At 42.5% G+C, this 18,974-nt stretch overlaps 1 protein-coding gene across 4 annotated transcripts in view; it reads left to right on the top strand.

The window, feature by feature from the left end:
• The window catches only part of PPP2R3A (protein phosphatase 2 regulatory subunit B''alpha), a 143,359-nt gene that overhangs the window by 64,230 nt on the left and 60,155 nt on the right, over positions 1-18,974 (top strand). The window contains exons 3-4 of one of the 4 annotated variants that reach the window (XM_075269068.1): positions 4,171-4,241; positions 12,896-15,366. In XM_075269068.1, the coding sequence (XP_075125169.1) occupies positions 13,405-15,366 (1,962 nt within the window). In that variant the 5' untranslated portion in view covers positions 4,171-4,241; positions 12,896-13,404. Of the gene's footprint in view, positions 1-3,891; positions 4,242-12,891; positions 15,367-18,974 lie in introns of those variants that run through there. The other 3 variants (XM_075269066.1, XM_075269069.1, XM_075269067.1) reach the window with 3 other exon arrangements.

Raw genomic sequence — 18,974 nt, 5'->3', positions numbered from 1 at the left:
GGAAACCCTGCCAAATACCTGACCCTTGGCATTGACGTATGGCTGCAGGGTTGTGTTAGAACACTGATATTTCCCGGGCCATCACAAGTGAGTTATATTGTGGCTTCTGTGGACAATAACACTTGAAACTTGGTCAATATCAGATTAGTGAGCGTCTAATACCCAGAACCCCCACTGATCAGCCGCATTGCATGTGTGAACACTGTGGTCTTCTATTTAGTGAATGACATCACGTTGGTCAGTACTGTGATCCTTCTCCGGCTCTGTCCCATTTAGCTAAATGGGACTGAGCTGCTATACCAGCTACAGTTATGTGCTATGTATGGCACAGTGCCTAGTATTCAGTGAAGAGGATGCAGCCCATATGCCGTGGTCCCTTCAGATTTCCAATTGCCTCAGGTATCTGATCATAAATCTAAAATTCCTAGGATACTCCCTTTAAGTTCTCTACCGGGCACTTCAGTTGCAGTTTAAGGCATCTTTAGGGCTAAATGCACACAAGAATGAATTTGGTGTACACAGGTTTTTGTGTATTTTGAGGCAATCCCACAGCAAACTTTGCTAAGGAATTACCACATATTTCACCCAATGCCTAAAATAAAAATCCACAGAAATAATTCACGTGCTATGGATTTCCTTACCGCAGGACAATTCTTATTGACCTTTGTGGCACTGTGTGTGTTTTCTGCATGTAGAATGTGTATTGTAACTATCAAGGCAGTGTTAGGATTGCAGCCCTTGAAAGTAGTCTAATTTTGTGTCTATAGTTCCTATACAGACCTGTGTGTTTGCTCTCACAAGTAGTGTGATCCTTCCACCTGTTCCCTGCTTCTCATTGGCATACGTTTGATTGGATAGCAACAGGAGATGGGGATTGATGGATGGCAATATGACTGCAGCAATAGATGACATCGACTCTTTGTAGCTTGTAAGCCTGGAAACGCACAGCTCTGCAATGGGAGCTGTAGATACAAAATGATACAATTTTCTTAAATTATATGATGCATAAACTCTTAGGCCCGGTTCACATCTGCGTTCGGGCCATTCTGTTCCCCTCTCCGCAAACAGCGCTTTTCTCTCTGCATTTTTCGAGCGGAAACCACATGGACCCCACTATAGTCTATGGGGTCCACCGGTTTCCTAAGGTAACCACTTTTTTATGCGGATTACTTTTCCATTCGGGGGTCCCCAAGCGGACTCCCTGAACGGAAACCCTTGTGCAGATGTGAACCAGGCCTTATTTTTAGTTGACAGGAACACTAAATTTCTACCCTACGTAGCTGGTTATAAACACATTTTGCCACCAATGCAAGAAGCAAAGAATTGGAAAGCTTTAAAGACGGGTACAGATGTTTTCCTCAATACAAATTATTCCACCTATGGAAAATATTCTGTACAGTCCACATCCAATATACTCCTATATCTGTGTGTGTTGTCGCCGTAATAGGCGCCAGATTTGTTGACTGATGGACCCGAATGACTTATAGTAGGGTCAGTCAGGCTTCATCATGGTGCCTGTTATTTTATCCCAGCATGATATGTGATATATATCTTATTTTATATGTATCATAAAAGCAGACCTGGAGTAAATCCTACAGTCGTACGCCCTGAGAACAGTTCTAAGAATACATGGAATCTATGTAGAGCTTTCTACAGCTTCTACTAGTAGTCATATACTTTATTAGCCATGACGGCCATTTACTAGGTAGTAAAAGAAGAGATCCAGTTCATTAGCTGAGCAGATATTGACTAAGTTTCACGGCAGTCAGGTCTCCATCTACAATGATGCTCATAAGGCAGCATTCACACAAATGATCTGAAGACGATCTATAAAAAAGAAAACATTGTACATGTTATCAGTGTGCCATCTGTGGCTGATCCAGGTGCAGACAGATGCTGTCTTCCATCCGCTATAGATCCATGGCATCAGCAACGATGAATCTGTGAAAAACGGATGAAACCTGAACACACACGGATGACGACTTTTTCTTTTTTTTTTTTTAAATCAATCATGGGCAGAAAATGTAAAGCACCATGGAATTAATGGTGCTATATAAATAAACAATAATAATAATAAAATAGACTAGGGAAACTTGACTGGCGTACTGCAGCTGCCAACCATCCGCATCCCTGCTCTTTATCACAGCAGTTGGGTGAAACCTTCATCTCTCGCCTGTTGTCCCAAGCCCTGATCCCTTGTACTAGCAACCACAGGGATCAGTAATCGTCCTTGCTGCCTTCAGACGTGAGGACACTTGTGCATGCAGAAGAGATGACTGCAAATTCCTGCCACTGCTTAGTATAAGGGTCCATTCACACGGAGGAAAATGGTGAGGAATTTGGTGTGGAATTTCAGCACTGAAAAAAAAGCCTCCCATTGACTTCAATGCTAGCAGAAAAAGGAACCCATTGAAGTCAATGGGAGGCTTTTTTTTTTTTCAGCGCTGAAATTCCACACCAAATTCCTCAACATTTCCACCCATGTGAATGGACCCTTTGGGATAAGGTCTTGGTGGGCAATGGGATGGAGAATGGGTGTGTATGTTCCTCCTGACCACTGTTAATGTTAGTGATGTGTGGGGGCACTAATTATATTGTGTGAGGAGGGGGGGGGGCACAATAATGGGGTATTATACTGTATGGGGGTTCTAATCTCCCTAGCACACTATAATGCCACATTAGTTGCCCCCGCACAGTATGCCGCATTAGGAAATACTTTTCCCTAATTTTTCTTGTCTAATCCTGGGGTGTTTTATATCCTCACACACTACTTTTTGTCTGAAAAATACCGTAAATACTTTGTGCTCAGCTCGGACATGTGCTTAATGGTGCAACCTGGTCAAAGAACCTTTACTACAAGTAGTTGAGTACCCCTGATGTGGAGCTTTGCAGTCTGCAGGGCTTGCAGTTCACCTAGCCACTTATTTTGATCACTTTGCCCTACTTTTTTTTTTATCTATCGTAATTGGGCTGTAACAAGTCCAGTTAATTTATGGCGCCCCCTTGTGTTCTAAATATTTCTTCCACTTCTGACTCCAATACTGCCGTTTGATTGTAGTTGTTTTCCTCTTTGTGATTGCTACAAGTTCGGAGATTCCTCCCTAAAATTCCATTCAGACATTTCAGACATTTTCCAGGTGCAGAGGCCGCAGAGCCGAGTTTGCAATTTTAACTCCTTCTTTAGCGAACGTAGTTGAGGAGAGAACTCTGCAGATTCACCTGCCATCAGAGGAGTAACATGAAGCTCCTGCGTCCCAATACAAAATCTGTACCAGGCCCCCCCAAGTATAATGTACCGTATATAGAACTTGCCTCCTCATATTGGCACTGTGGTTAAACTGCACCCCCTCTGTATTGCAATGAGTAGGCCAATGCTCAGCACTGCTGCACCAAAATTGTCTATATTACTTCTGTATATCTGCTTTTGGAAAAGCTGGGTGGCATCCTGCTCACACTTCCCGGACTCCTGAATGCTACTTATGTCTAGTTATACCATAATACAACCTCCAGTCGATAATCGGAAATAGTAGCATTTCAGGAATACGGAAAAGTTGGGTGACAATTTCTGTAAAAAAACCCAAAAAAAACCTGCTAAATGGTGGAGGATTTGGACAGGATTTGGGTTCTACCACTGTACCCTTTCAGATTGCCATGGCAGTGCTCACAGAAGTGCATCCTGGGTGAACCCCTGCAGTCTTTATTTAGTTGTGTACGCCGTGTCCAGCTGGGTGCGAGCGTCCTGTATACAGCTGTGAGTACAGTACAGCCCGTCTCTGCAGAGTCGCCCCTATCTTTACTATCCTCTCCACCCTTCTGCATCCCTACTTTTCACACTTTTTTTTATCTTTCCTCCTCCGCCCTCCCTCCTCGCCGCTACAGCTGCTCTGTTTTGTGTTTAAAAAAAGATTTCAAAGTGCTTAGTCCTGTTTGTGGAAGCATTAAATGAGGAGAAGTGTCATATGCCCCTGGTGGTAAAAAGGCTGCTCGTGAGCAAAATCCTCCCCTGAGCCACACTTGAGACTAGCAGCAAACCTGCCTCCTCTCTCCAGCCAGGACTCAGCTGCTCGCTGCACTCATTTCTATAGAAGCGTCTCCTTGTCATCAGATGTGATATGACGAATGTATCCGCACAAGCTCCCTGCTAAAACTGTTTGTTTCCTCTATTTGTAGCTGGCCTCGCCACTCGTACGTGTTTACTGTAGCCGTCCCCAGTGCTCGCTGAGACAACATCGTACCCTCCGGTAAGCTTATCTCCATTGCTTCATGTCTTGTAATTATGGGCTGTTTTTGTCTCCCGAGAGCTTTCGCATGAAATATAATACAGAATGTTTCATTGATTTTTGTAGTCTGTGTAGTAGAGCAATGTAGCAGTGCTGAGTCTGTCATTTTAGCTCTACTATAACGTAGTAGGGTTACCTGCAGCCCTATACGATGTCAATACGATGCCAAATGACAAACCTGGCTCTGCTACATCAGTATGTAGTAAGTCTACAAAGAGCCATTTAGATATACTATGAAAATTCATGTAGATTTGTCCTACCTAGTCGAAATTTTGGGATGTACTGAGTAATGTAATGATGTATAGAAAGGGTATTTCTAATTTATATTCTATTCATAATCTATATACATTTGACACATCATAGAGGGCAGTCAAAAGTTATTAGTGAGAAGTCGGGTTATGTGACCCCCTCCTCCCTTCACGACTGCTGCAAAGAAGTGACAGAATTCTTAAATTAGTTTGTTCTCCTCCTATGGCGATTTCTAAGAGGAGAAGGGGTTAATCATATATGCTTTGTATAGTCTCTGCAACCTGTCAATGGCTCAGCAAAAATACAAAGATTTCAGATCATTCTAGGGGGGGGTCAAGCCTTAAAAAATAAAATCATTGAGCCTATTGTGGCAGCCTCTGAAAGTTCCCCTTCTCACATCCACACCTGTATGTATTAGAGCTCGACATGTGTGATACAGATTAGAGGTCACGCTAGAATAGCTGATAACAGGGAGCAATAGATTGCACTTAAATCAGTAGCAAATGGAGACTGGCTGCTTGACTATTGGTATTGTAGTTAACGTTGTCCATAGACGTTAGATGTCGGCAGGGCTGTCTAACCCTTTCACCAAATGCAAATATCTGGGGGGAAAAGGAGGATTTGGCATGTGCACTGATATAATGATCCAAGGAGATAAGTCATCACTAAGTGTCCCCTTCTCAAAACCCATGTGTGCATGTGTATAAGAAGGGGCCGAAGGAATAGCTATCGGATGGATCGGCCGTCCTCTTTCAAAGATGTATAACCAGGTTTTCTTTTGTCAATAAGTGGACTTTTTTTTTGGAAAGGCAAGGTGTCCTATCCCTGTAGGCGTCTCACTCCCTGGTGCGCTCTGACCTTTTGTATAACACAGACCAGACAGTACAGTTGTGAAGGATAAGAGAATCCCAAAATCCCTGCAGGTTATTATACTCATTACTATCTATGGAAAACTGAGTGACAGCAACTAAGAACAGTTGTAGCTTTCACTTGCCAAATTTGTGATATTCTTAAAGGGAAACTGTCAATCGTGCTAGTTTTATTAACTTTTTAGGTAAGTTTTTCCTAAGTTTTTATAAAAGTTCTTACGGTTCAGACCCTAATAAGGGCAGCAGAATACCCCCTCTGAGCCATCATACTCTTCCCGTGGTCTTTATCAAGCCATTTTGCATTGTACAAAAACTTAATAGACAGCATAATAGGAGACAAAGGTGGCTTGATCAAGGAAGATATGGAGACATAGTACCCTCCTGACCCACTTCTATGACCTCTCACCCAGCCAACCGGTACCCTGCTTTGCATTGATGACTGGCACGAACCTCAAACAGCTGTCTGCAGATAGGACTCTGGTCAAGATATTCTGGTTTGGATCTGTTCCCAGATTATGCCACTTGGTTTCTGGAAACCCAAGCACTGATCTTTGTGGAGCGATCATCCAAAAGGTGGTGCTAGAGCAAATGTTCTCTTCCCCACCAAGAATGACTTATTTGCATATTCTTCTCCCAGTGTACAGTAAGTCATGTGTCCCCACAGTACAGATATGAGTACAGTGCAGCCAGCACTTCCACTATTATTTCTCTAACATATCAGGATTTACTTTGTATCATATATTCTGTGCGGTTTTCACTGACGGATCAAGTTGCCCAGTTGGCATTCAGGACAGTCAATTAAGTCAGGGGCAAACCTCAACTGGAACTGAATTCAATACTACCGTTACAGCTGCTGCTACCACTATTATTACTACTACTCCTACTACTACTACTATTACTACTACCACTACTGTAACTAATACTACCAACGCCACTACCACTAATTCTACTTCAGCTACAAATACAACTACTATTACTGTACAGCTGCTGCTACTACTATTACTACTGCCACAACTTCAACTACTACTACTACTAATATTATTGCTAGTACTACTTCATCTTCCATTACTACTACCACTACAGCTGCTGCTACCACTATTATTACTACTCCTACTACTCCTACTACTACCATCAGTATTACTACTGCCACCACTATTACTACCACTACTGTAACTAATACTACCAACGCCACTACTACTAATTCTACTTCAGCTACAAATACAACTACTATTACTGATACAGCTGCTGCTACTGCTAGTGCCATTATTACTGCCACAACTTCAACTAATACTACTACCACTATTACTGCTAGTACTACTTCGTCTTCCATTACTACAGCTACTGCTACTACTTCTGTTTCTATCCAACCTCCAGTGTTTGGTTTGTATAGATCTCATATTATTGTTACACCTAAAGGCCAGTCTATGACCCCTTTTAAATGGGGGACAGGGTTGGGCACAGGCAGTGTAAGGCAGGGGTACAAAACAGACGGGCTGCGGTCCAAACCTTAACCAACGTCCTCCACCTGTCCAAACCTCTGTCTCTTTGCCCCTTCAGCCCCTTTTACTAACAGTATGGGCTTCCTCAGGGCTAGTTCACGCGGATTTTGACAGGGAATCTGCCTGCAAAAATGGCTCCCCTTGACTTCAATGGGAGCTGTTCGCTTTTTTCTCCCCCGCTAGCTAGTAGCAGAAAAAAGAAGCGAGATACCCTATCTTGCTGCGGATTCCGTGGCTCAAGACACGCTCTTGTTTAGACCCATTCATTTGGGCCTAATCAGGAGCGGGATGCTGCGACGCAATGCCATTGCTCTTTGGCATCCCATCGCGGCCAGCTGTGCGGAAAGTTCACACGGCGGAAAAAGTTTCCGCCACCTTTTCCTCCGTGTGAACATCCCCTTAGAATGCCTATACATAATGGTATCTTTGCACTTGATCCACAAGTTATCCGTTTTCCCCTGATTGGAAGTAGTTCCTCTTCCCTTGTCTTTAGGGAAATATCTAGACGATGGGTCATCGGATCCCAACATGTTCCCTGGATGGTGGCGGCGAGTTCTTGGTTAAATGGATGCTTCTTTTTGGCTTTTATTGCAATCTTGCTTGTATAGTTCTGTAGCTTGGCTGGTTACTTGAGCATCACTTATTTTTTAGCATCTGTTGTTTTTGTGCTTGCTCTTTGGTTTTCTATATAAATCTCATTTATAATGGGCTCTACTGCTTGATGGTCATAGACTTGGACATTTTCAGTTTGGGGTCAGAAATGTGCCCAGAGGGGTTGTCATTTCCATTTCTCCACGTACTATGAATGGTACTTGCTTCTAATCTATATGTAAAACCCACCCAGGCTATCTGGTACCCTGTCCCTATGTGTTACAGGCCTGACTTTGTGAACAGTGCATCATTTTTTAGTGATTTTTCCGGGGAACGACATGCAATGTTTTATGCATGTAGGCGGGGGCTGCTTTATTTGGAAGAGCTCATTGATGCCGGCTATAGTCTTGCAGATGACAAAGCTGATTTTGCAGCTGCCTGGCCATAGTGGTAGTATTTTCGCTAACACTTTGACCCCTGGTATTTTGGGCTCTCCAGGCTTTGTCAGCTGCTGTCTAATTAGCTTTTTTCTTTCCCCTTCTTGTCCACTTTCTTGCCTCCGCAGCTATTTGTCAAGTTCGTTGGAGATTGAGCATTTATGATGGATATGACTTGCCCCGGGTATTGATTCTTATGTATAGTGACGCTGTCCGCTGCGCTTGTACTTGTGTCAGTCATGTTATTACCAAGACAAATTAGATTCCATACTTTATTATCAGACTTTACAGTATTTGTGTGTGGCACTTGAGGTGACGTATAAGAAACCTTTTTATTAACCTCTTCCTGACTTCCGCAGTACATGTGCAGCAGAGCTAAAGCCACCCTATATATGGTGGATTGGTGGGTGCTATGGTCATCCATAAATAAGGCATTGGTACACTTCAATGCTATGGACCACTAAGTGTGGCAGATTTATGAAACTGCCTATAGCAACCAATCACGTCACAGCTTTTGTTTTCCCAAAGCTTAATATAAAGAGAAAGCTGTGCTATGATTGGTTGCTTTGGGCAACTAAGACTGTTTAATAAATCTAACAGCAGGACCTCAAGATCAATGTTTGAAGTGATTCTGCCGTATCAGCCGTGTGACATCATTCATTGGACACATCGCTCGTTCACAGTTCAGTCCCTTTCAAGTAAATGGGCTGAGCTGCGATACCATGCATGGCTACTGTACAAAAGTATGACACTGTGCTTGGTAAGTAGTGGAGAGGTCACAAGTCTCACCTTACAGGGATTCTACCATTAAAATCACATTTTTTGTCAATCACACGTAGGAATAGCCTTAAGAAAGGTTATTCTTCTCCTACCTTTAGATGTCTTCTCCTTGCCGCTGTTCAGTAGAAACGGGGTCACAATCCTGGTTTTCGTCTGTATGCAAATGAGTTCTCTCGCAGCACTGGGGGCGTCCCCAATGCTGTGAGAGAAATCTCCATCTTCTTCAAGAACAGCCTCTCTGCGTGTCTTCTTCTGGTGCTAAGGGTCAAACTTCTAGGCCTCGGGCAGAGGCGACTGTGCATGCCTGCGGCCACAAGTAAAATGGCCGCTTACACAGTAAGTAAACGGCCATTTTCTTGCGACTTACGGGCATGCGCAATCTGCTCTGCCCGAGGCCTAGAAGTTTGAACCCGCCTTCCGAAAGAAGACGCGCAGAGAGACCGTTGCTGAAGTAGATGGAGGTGGTGCTGGAGATTTCTCTCACAGCATTGGGGACGCCCCCAGTGCTGCGAGAGAACTCATTTGCATACAGACGAAAACCGGGATTTCTACTGAACGGCGGCGCGGAGAAGACCTCTAATGGTAGGAGAAGAATAGCCTTTCTTAAGGCTATTCCTACGTGTGATTGACAAAAAATTTGATTTTAATGGTAGAATCCCTTTAATGCTGTGGGGCTCCTTCAGTTGATCGGTGGTGGTCATAGGTATCGGATTCCCTCTTATCTTCCATTAATGACTTGTCCTAAGGATAGTTCATCAATTAATAAGCCTGGAAAACTTCCTTTCAAGAAAAAAAAAATCATGGCTGTCTATAGAAACCAATGACAGCACAGATTATATTTCTGATATTGCCTTTGAAAATTGTGCAGTGATTGGTCGCTATGAGCAACTAAAAGTTTTTCTGTAAGACAGTTGTCATAAATCCGCCCCGTTCTTTGTTGTTTGTGGCAGCCAATGAGAGCATAGGTTTAATTTTTCAAATTGCTCTAGTAAAATGAAAGCTAGATTGTGATTGGTTGCTATGGGCAACACATCTGATTTGACCACAGCTGACTCTGCTACCTTATAAAGTGACATTATCATTCTAATAAGAAGAGCTTAAAGGGTTTATATGGGTCTGAAGTATTAATGGACTATACAAACACCCATACATTTTGTAATAGCGGTGGCTGGTATTTCAGCTTAATTAATAATAATAATAATTATTAATATTTAATAAATTGTATTTATATAGCGTCAACATATTCCGCAGCGCTGTACAATTTGTAGGGTTCAAATACAGACAAAGATACATTACAAAGAAAGTCATTTCATACAATGGGACTGAGGGCCCTGCTCGCAAGAGCTTACAATCTATGGGGTAGAGGGGGTGACACAAGAGGTAGCAGGGGCGGCATTGCTTATACAGAGGTCAGACACTTTTGTAATAGAGGTGACTGTCATTACATAAACATAAGACTTTATGAGCCGTCACCAGTCGTGTCCTTTAACATGTGGATGGTGCTTGGACATATAAAGTTAGCCTGAAATGGCATCATATCATGTGGGGTAATGTGGGAGCTGGAACAAAGGAGGGTTAGATTTTGGGGATTCTAATGACGGTACGGAAGGGTTTACATTAGGAATTGTGATAGGCCTGTCTGAAAAGATGTGTCTTTAGTTTGTGCTTGAAGCTGTAGAAATTGGGAGTTAATCTGATTGTCCGGGGTAGAGCATTCCAGAGAAGTGGTGCAGCTCGGGAGAAGTCTTGTATACGAGTGTGGGAGGTTCTGATAATAGAGGATGTAAGTGTTAGATCATTGAGTGAGCGGAGAACACGGGTTGGGCGGTAGACAGAGATGAGGGAGGAAATGTATGGAGGTGCGGCATTATGGAGAGCCTTGTGGATGAGGGGGATAACTTTTTATATTTTATTCTATAGTGGTCCCCAGCTTGGTCCCATTTACTTGAATGGGACTGAGTTGTAGAGAGCTGAAGAACCAAAGTACCAGCATACTTGCCCCTGGGGTATTGCATTTCTTTTGGCAAAACCACACCCCCTGTTACATTGGCATGCAATGTGCTGACCTCGTTCCTTTTTGGGACAGTGGGTTTAGCAGATGCAGGGGCATTCCACTGGGCCTGTGAATGTGTCAACCACTGTAGGAGTCCTGGTAGTCACGCCTAATCCTCCTAGATGTTTCCAGGCATGGCCATTACCTAAAGTATACAGCCTGTGCCTTGTAAACAAAGATGAGCATATACAGTAGTACTTGTCAGAGCATTGTAGCTGACTGTATGGCGGACGCAATTTGGACAATCTACAGTAATATTGACGACATATGCTAAATTTTGGGGTTTCACTTTCTAGGAATATCTCAAGTATGTGAAATACACCCAGAATTCTGTATAGGATGTCATGTACTGAATGAAAATTATTATACACAAATTGTGTTTAGCTCTAGAACCGATCAGGTTGCAGCTTTTCATTTCCAAGGCCAGTTCCAGAATATTAATGTGGATGCTTCGAGCAACCGATTTACTTTCTGCGTGCTGTCGTTTTTGTAGTTCAGGCCTCTGGTGTTCGACGGTAATTCTTGACATGCTTTGAAGAGAAACTAGACTTGAAGACCATAAAAATATCGTAAGATTCGGGTTTTGACTTGCATACAAAGCTTGACATATCAATATTACGGTTTGCAAGCGGCAGAAAATGACACGTCAGCCCCTTTTATGCTGTTAAGCAAACAGGATTTTTCAGATGTTTATCTTATAATTTGTTGCAAGTGGCAAAAAATGTCCTCGGCCGGCACTGCGTTACTTCCAATTGAAATGATTTCAGAATAAATATTAATATAAGTAATGGTATTTATCTTTGGAGTAAGCCTGAAGTGGCCTGCGCCTGGTAGTTATTTCAGCTGTCAGTACACTGGAGCCTGCAAGCTCTCAGATGGGTAAGAAGTGATTTAAAACACGGGTGTGGGGTAAAAGGCAGAGCTAAGGTTGACAGCTGGTCACATGTCCACACAGGGTATATCACACACGTGCAAGCTGTCATTCAGAAATAGCAGCAGACAAGAGCTGCAGAGTAGTAACAGAACTTAAAGGGGCGGGTAAAATCCATTATTGGAACTGGATACTTCTTTCCCTAGTGTAACTCGGCACATGTTTGCCCAAAGCTTGTATACTTCAGGTAGAATATAGGTGTGTATGTATGTATATATATATGTGTGTGTGTGTGTGTGTATGTATATATATATATATATATATATATATATATATATATGTGTGTGTGTATATATATATATATATATATATATATATATATATATATATATATGTAATTCTATTTCTTTTTAATTAGATTTAGTAGAACTAGTGATTTATTTAAACTTCTGGCCAGTCGGGGTTTAGGAATCCAGTTGGCAGTCCTATTTCGTGTTTGATTAGAGCTATACATGTCTACCGTTACTGATTAGCACCGCCCACTGGACTCCTAAACCTAGAATGCACACAAAAATGTAAATTAATAAATAACTGTCTCTATCATTTATTTTTATAGATGTGTATAGCCATTCATAATGGAGTCTGCAACTGGTCCTATGTGTGCCTGAATTATTAAGAGGCTCCAGCTCCTTAATTATTCAGGCACTTTCCCATGCACCCCATTGGCAGGTTATGCCAGTCGGTAGCTGGCATGGATTTGTGAGTTATAATAAAGCTATGGTCACACTAGAGTTTGGGGACTATTGCCTCTGCCCCCCCATTCCGTCCCCCTTGGGCAGAAACCCGGTGGACCCCCATTATAGTCTATTGGGTCCGTGGGTAACTGCTTTTTTAAGTGGGTAGGGTTTATATTTATTGGGACCCGGTGAACAGAGACCCGAATACTAGTGTGAACCTAGCGTAAATTTGTTGGGCCAAGACATTCCCACGCCAGCCCACCTTGCTCTGTGCCCACTTTCCTAAAAAGTGTTGGGCGAGGTCCAGAAAGAGGGAAGTGCTGCTTCATTGACTCTTAAAAACCCTCCAAAATCTGTGCGCCAAAGATTTCTAACAACCCTTTCCATCTATGCCAGTTTTCTGGTGTAGCAGTGATAGTAGATACCCTCCAATATGTCTTACATGTTGTGCCTCTTTGTGTCTATATATTAGTCATTTTTACCAATGCTCTGCAGGGATCTCATTTATTTTCTTTTTCTTCATAGGTAGCCCTCCTATTGAGCAGTATGTCCAAAGTTACTGAAGAATAAAACCCTCACTTGCAAAGAAGAAATGTGAATTGTATTCAAGACAACAGATACAAAAAAAAGAGCGACTTGGCTGTTTTTGTATGGCCATGCAATTGCAAACTGCCACCTGTATACGCATACGGAGCCTTACATTATTATATGGAAAGAGCATTAGGAGATGCAGTTCTGTACAAGCTGGAGACCAGATACAGAGATAAACTGCAACTTCTCTCATCCCCATCAAAGCCGACTGGAAACTGACACCGCTTATTGGATTACTCTGTGAATTGTTGTGATTGGAGATTCTATTTATTCTTAGCATGTTTGTATTTGAATGGTTTTGATATTTTTAATACCATTTTATGGGAAGTCTATATCAAGTCTTCCAAGTGGATGCATTTTACATTCTAACTGAAGCGTGACATGGGTGCAAACTTTTGAGTTCCTTCATTTTTTTTTTTCCATGTAATTTATTTATTTATTTTCCTGATGGCTGCACCTTACAAGGTGATTGTGAGCAAAATCACGTGTTACAATAGCGTGGTGCTGGACAATAGGTTTCAGAATGTCGTACATTATTGTCTTGGAAGTTGCCAGGCTCATAGACTGGGTGTACAGTGCCTGGTTGCTCATCACACGGTCTGCTCCGAACTTCAAAAAGCCCCCGAGGCAACCCCTGATCCTGGCGGAGATGTCAGCAACAAAATCTCAGTGGGTGAAAGCGTGGTTTGCGGAGAGGATTACCCTCATCTGAACCCTAAGGTTAAAAAGACTTCCACTGTTCAGAATACCAGCAGTTTGAAAGATATAACAGGTGAAGCTATAAATCTTGCAAGTGGAAAAACAAAGGAATTCTCTTTCGAAAAGCTCAAGAATGCCTCAAACCAGCATGTCAATCTCAGGAAAGGTCGAAAAGTCCGTCCAGAATCTTTTGGCAGGAAGTCGGCTGACTATGACTTTATATACGGCCAATTCAATAACAATGAAAATTGTCCACCTTTTGGTTTGCTTCAATCTCAGGGTTCAGAAGAGAAATCAATCATGTCCCATGGCACATCTTTAGAACAAAATATTAATCTGGCCTCGCTGTATCTGCAAGGGCTTTCAGAAGAGAACCTGATAAACCAGATTTTGAAGAAGCATAAGCTGGACAGCTCTGGGTCTGGTGAGGATATAAAGATGTGCTTGGACATTCTTCTGAAATGTTCTGAAGACCTGAAGAAATGTACAAATATAATAAAGCAGTGCATAAAAAACAGATCCATTGGTGGAGGCAGCAGTGGGGTGGGAGATGGAAAGGGCTCTGATAACTTTCCAAATCCTGAGATCATTTATATGAATGTCATGGCAAGGCTATCGTCTTACTTAAAAAAGCTTCCCTTTGAACTGGAGCAAGGTTCCCATGGAAGAACTGAGCCAAATGACCTAGCCGAACTTGTAAAAAGTCTCAACAGTCTGCAGCAACATCCATTTTCACCAATATACGGTCATGAGCAGCCTCCAAAGTATGAAGATGTTGTTCAGACTCCCCCTTCTTTGAAAGCCATATCAGCTACCAGTGAAAATCATGAATCTACACCACAGCACACCAGTGACACTAGTACAGTAAAACCCACGTCAGATGTAGCTCCTCCATTACCTGCAAAGACTTGGCAAAGAAATAAACAGACCCAAGCCAGTGCTGTAAAAACTCATTCTACCACTGCTCAGCAAACCAGTCCTCCAACACACCTAAACACTAGGGAGAAGGTGCCAAAGAACTCTACCGAAAAACTCTTTATCGAAGAGGATTCAGATTCACAAATGACTTCTCACCTGAAGAAGTCACCAACCACGTGTTCACCAGTAGTGTCTGACAAACGCTGGCCAGCCGAAAGTCAGCGCCATGATTCCTCAAGCGGTTATCGTGCCGAGATTCCTTTGACAAGTTCTCCAAATCTTCCCAACACTGCCAATGACAATGCTCGAACTGGCACAGCGCCCATTAATGTGAATTCAGTAGTGCCAATGAGAATGAGCAGGAGCAACGACCACGAGGAAATAGACAAACTTCTTTTAGACTTGGAACGTTTTTCTCAAAAAATCGAAAGCACTTTAAAAAACCCCTCAATGTCTTCACCAGCACCATCCAAGTTCCCACCTGGCCTGCCTGCTCTCGAGGACCTCAAAGCACAACCTTCTTCATCTGCACTTGGAAGAGACTCTAGTTCGAGTAGCTCAGGAGATGATGACAACCTTTTGTTACGTATATTGGGCAGTATTGAGGACTTTGCTCAAGAGCTTGTGGACTGGAGGTCGGGTAAAGGAACTCTGTCCAAGCAGAAGGAAGTTATGCAGATCCTTCAAGAAACTTTGGTTCCTCAGACTCCTCTCTCATCCCCGACTTTTCAGAGCCAAGTCAAGGATTCAGGCTCCTCTTTGTCGATCCAGCAGACCCCTGAAGTAATCAAGGTCAGTAAATTTATATGTTACAGTGATTTTTTTGTTAGTTGTTAAAAGAAAATATGCAAAAAAAAACGAAACAAGGTGAGACGTTGATTTGACACGATTTCACACACAAGAAGTGCCAAATCTAGATGCAAAACATGAGTCATAGGAGTGCAAAGTTGGAGACTCACAAAGTGAGAAATCAGAAGAGAGCACAGAAGACATTTTTGGCCAGTACATTATCTTCTATCAGACTAATTCCAGCATGTAAAAATTAGGTTTCATCTCTTGCGCTCCTTCTCACCAATTTCTACTGATGTGCTATTGCTATTCTCCTCTGACTAAACCAGAATCCCGCTCCCCTCCACTACCGCTTGCCCAAATCTTAGCTCGTTGACCGGCTCATTCAGCATTATACATAACCCCCTTAGTATTTTCATATGTCTAGTTCACTGTAAAAATTGCAGTTGCTCTTTATATACTGTACTATATTATGACCCCCCCCATTTATTGTGAGCTTTCATGACTAGGGTCCCCTTTACTTGCGTCTCTTGGTTTGCCCTATAACTTTTCCACCATCGCAGTTTTATATATGTCTGTCATAGTCCCTGATTTCACCAGATATTGCCTTAGGTGCCTACGTATTACATAGTCTTTACGTGTATGTGTTATACGTATCTTGTATACAGGTTGTAGATTACATTTTTGTTTTTTTTAATTCCCTTTCAGTTGTAAATCTGATAATAGACTTGTGTGGTGTGTGGCGGAATAGTAAAACCAGCACATTGCCATGTATGGAGCAGCACGTAAGACCTTTTCTGAGCTTGGTTTATGAGTCTGGCTCCATTCTATCTCTAGGGAACTCATTGATGAGACTTTACTCAGCTTGCCTTCATTGTGAGCTCTCTAACATATGTGCTTAAATAGTTGCTTAGGTCATTGGAGTATTTCTGATATACATCTTCATTAACACGTTGTTAGTGTTATCTCCTGCACAAGCCTCCAAAACCACAGACTTTTCTTTTTATCCCAGCTCAGTACCTTGTCCTTGTTTGCCTCCAGACTACAGATGTATGGATGAACATGTCTGTATGGCTTGTGAGTGTATACACCTAGTCTAGTGTATGTAGTGCACGATGTACTGAGTAATACGGAAACAACATTGGTGTACGCTCTGGAGCAGGTTCTATCAAGTTGCACATCTGGGTGTCAACCTGATCTTGGAACATTCCTGAGCCTTCGTACAGAACATTTTGTATGGAAAGAAGAAATAGTTATAGCATGGGTACAGCTGTATTGTACAGAGACCACCCCTTTAACATGAGGGTCACCACCGCAACTCTCAAATGCTTGCCTTTGCCTGGAGAAGTTGTTAATGCTTGCTTATTGACCCTGCAGTGGCTGCTACCGAGGACATGTAGCATTAGATGAATCCAAGAAAACCTGAACTTGTATGATTCATTCACACTGCTTGCCTGAGCAAAAGGGTAACAATGTTACAAGACAAATAGCCAAGATGATGGTCTATAAAATGATGGTAGTCTCACGTCAAAGCTGTAGTGGATGGTGAGATATGGAGCCTGAAAGTCATAAGTTCTACACATTGTTACCCTTTTGCTTGTCAGCGTACGTTTCATGCATTAGCATTATAGACATTGGAGGCAATTTATTAACCTAGCCATGCCAGGATCAAGGTGGGTGGGGACAGGGACATTGCAGCCCAACAAATTTATTCTTGCCCTAGCCAGAAAACTTGCATGAGCTATACCCAAAATCTCCACCACTTCCTAATTTGCACATTGCACATAGGACCTCCTGCGGTGTGCCAAAATTAAGAGACTGGAACATCTTAGTGGTTGTCAAGGAATTATTTTTTTTTTAAATGGCCTATCCTTTAAGGTAGGCCGTATGTATCTGATTGGTGAGTGACCAACAGCCCCTGCACTGATCAGCTGTTTTGCAGTCCTTGACCTATACAGAGAAGAGAACCGAAAGCAGACAGCTCCCTGCCCTGCACAGTGGCCAAACTTCATTACTGCAGATACAGATGTCCTAATATGAAAACTTCTATGGACTGAAATTGTTCTCAAACCTATGGCTCAATAGCTCTTTGGCATGAATATTAAACGGGTTGTGTCGTTAAGACACGTATCACCTATTCTTTGGATAAGTGTCAGACTGCTACGTCTCCCAGCGATCAGAAGAACCGGGCAACTGTAAGTACCCCTAAGAGTATGTTCACGTGGAGGAAAAGATTGTGGAAACCTTTTCCGCCTCGTGAACATTCCACGCAGCTAGCCGCAAAGGGACGCCGATGCATCTTCGGCATTCCGGCGCGGCATACCGCTCCTGATTAGCCCTGAATGAATGGGCCTAAACAGGAGCGTGTCTCGAGCCGCGGACTTCGTAGCTGATTCAGCCGTGGAATCCGCGGCAAGATAGGCCAGCTCGCTTCTTTTTTCTGCTACTAGCTAGCGGGAAAAAGAAGTGAGCGGCTCCCATTGAAGTGACGTAGAATGTGCATGCAAAAAACTGTGTGAACATACCCTAAAGCCTCCTTGTGAATACAGTGCCAGTCTGTCGGTGCCCACATCACCATAGCAGTAAATAGAGCGCTGGTCAAGCAAGTCTACTTGCACTCCATTCACAAAGAGGCTTTAAGTAAACTTTCAGTTTCCCGTCCTTTGATCACTGGGGGTCCTGCACCTATAGTGATCTGACACTTATTCCCCTATCTTATGTATATGGGATAAATATCCCAAACACCACAACCCCTTCCTCCTACTTTTGGCCTTTTAGGCGCTTAGCTTCCTCTGTAGACTCTTGTGTAGGGACAACACTGGTCACTACTCAGAAAGCCGAAGATTTCTTTTTCATCCAGTGTCAGTTTAGGATATAAAGAACTATATCAAAATTTCCGTGAAAAATTTGTGCGCAAAGCCTATCAGTGCCAAGTCCTTACCTCCGGCTGAATTCGCCCATTAGATTTTTGCACATACAGCAGTCAGTGACTAGAAAGTAAAACCTAGTTTCTCGGTGTAGAAGCTCAAAATCTTGATCAGCTTGATACAATTGAAGCAGTTTCTTCATCTTTATGTACAGAAGCCATCCATCGTGATCGAGGACGGGGTTTCTGTACTCTATGACGGATTGTTTTCAGGTTTGCTGGCAGTAAACTCTTTCATTACGGCTTGGCTTTCTTCCCTGCTTTTTCCTTTTGGGAATATGTTGACATAATAAAGGAAAAGACCTAAATTATACATTTCAGGACAAATTTGGGCAAAGCATGCCCGTGTTTGCTGAAAAAGTACATTTTAATGAGTCATTTGGATTTAGTCTGCATATTTTACAACTTTATTGGAAAGAAAATTTTTTGGAAAGAGTCAGTCATGCAGAGTCCAAATCATGGATGAGAAAGTCGCGGCAGTGATTGTTCCTATGACTGTGTATGTGTGGGTTTACGGCTTGCTTGGGCAGGAATGAATTTTCCTATTGTGTCATGTGTACACGATGTTATAGTTATGTCACTGCTATAATTATACTTGTCTACAGTATTGTCATCAATAATCATTTCATAAGGGAAATTTACTGGATGAAGAAGCCATTTCTTACAAAATACTCATTGCTAGAGA

This window comes from Leptodactylus fuscus, chromosome 3 (assembly GCF_031893055.1).
Source record: "Leptodactylus fuscus isolate aLepFus1 chromosome 3, aLepFus1.hap2, whole genome shotgun sequence".
Taxonomy (NCBI): domain Eukaryota; kingdom Metazoa; phylum Chordata; class Amphibia; order Anura; family Leptodactylidae; genus Leptodactylus; species Leptodactylus fuscus.
The sequence above is the reverse complement of the archived record's forward strand: the minus strand, read 5'-3'. Positions and strand labels throughout refer to the sequence as shown.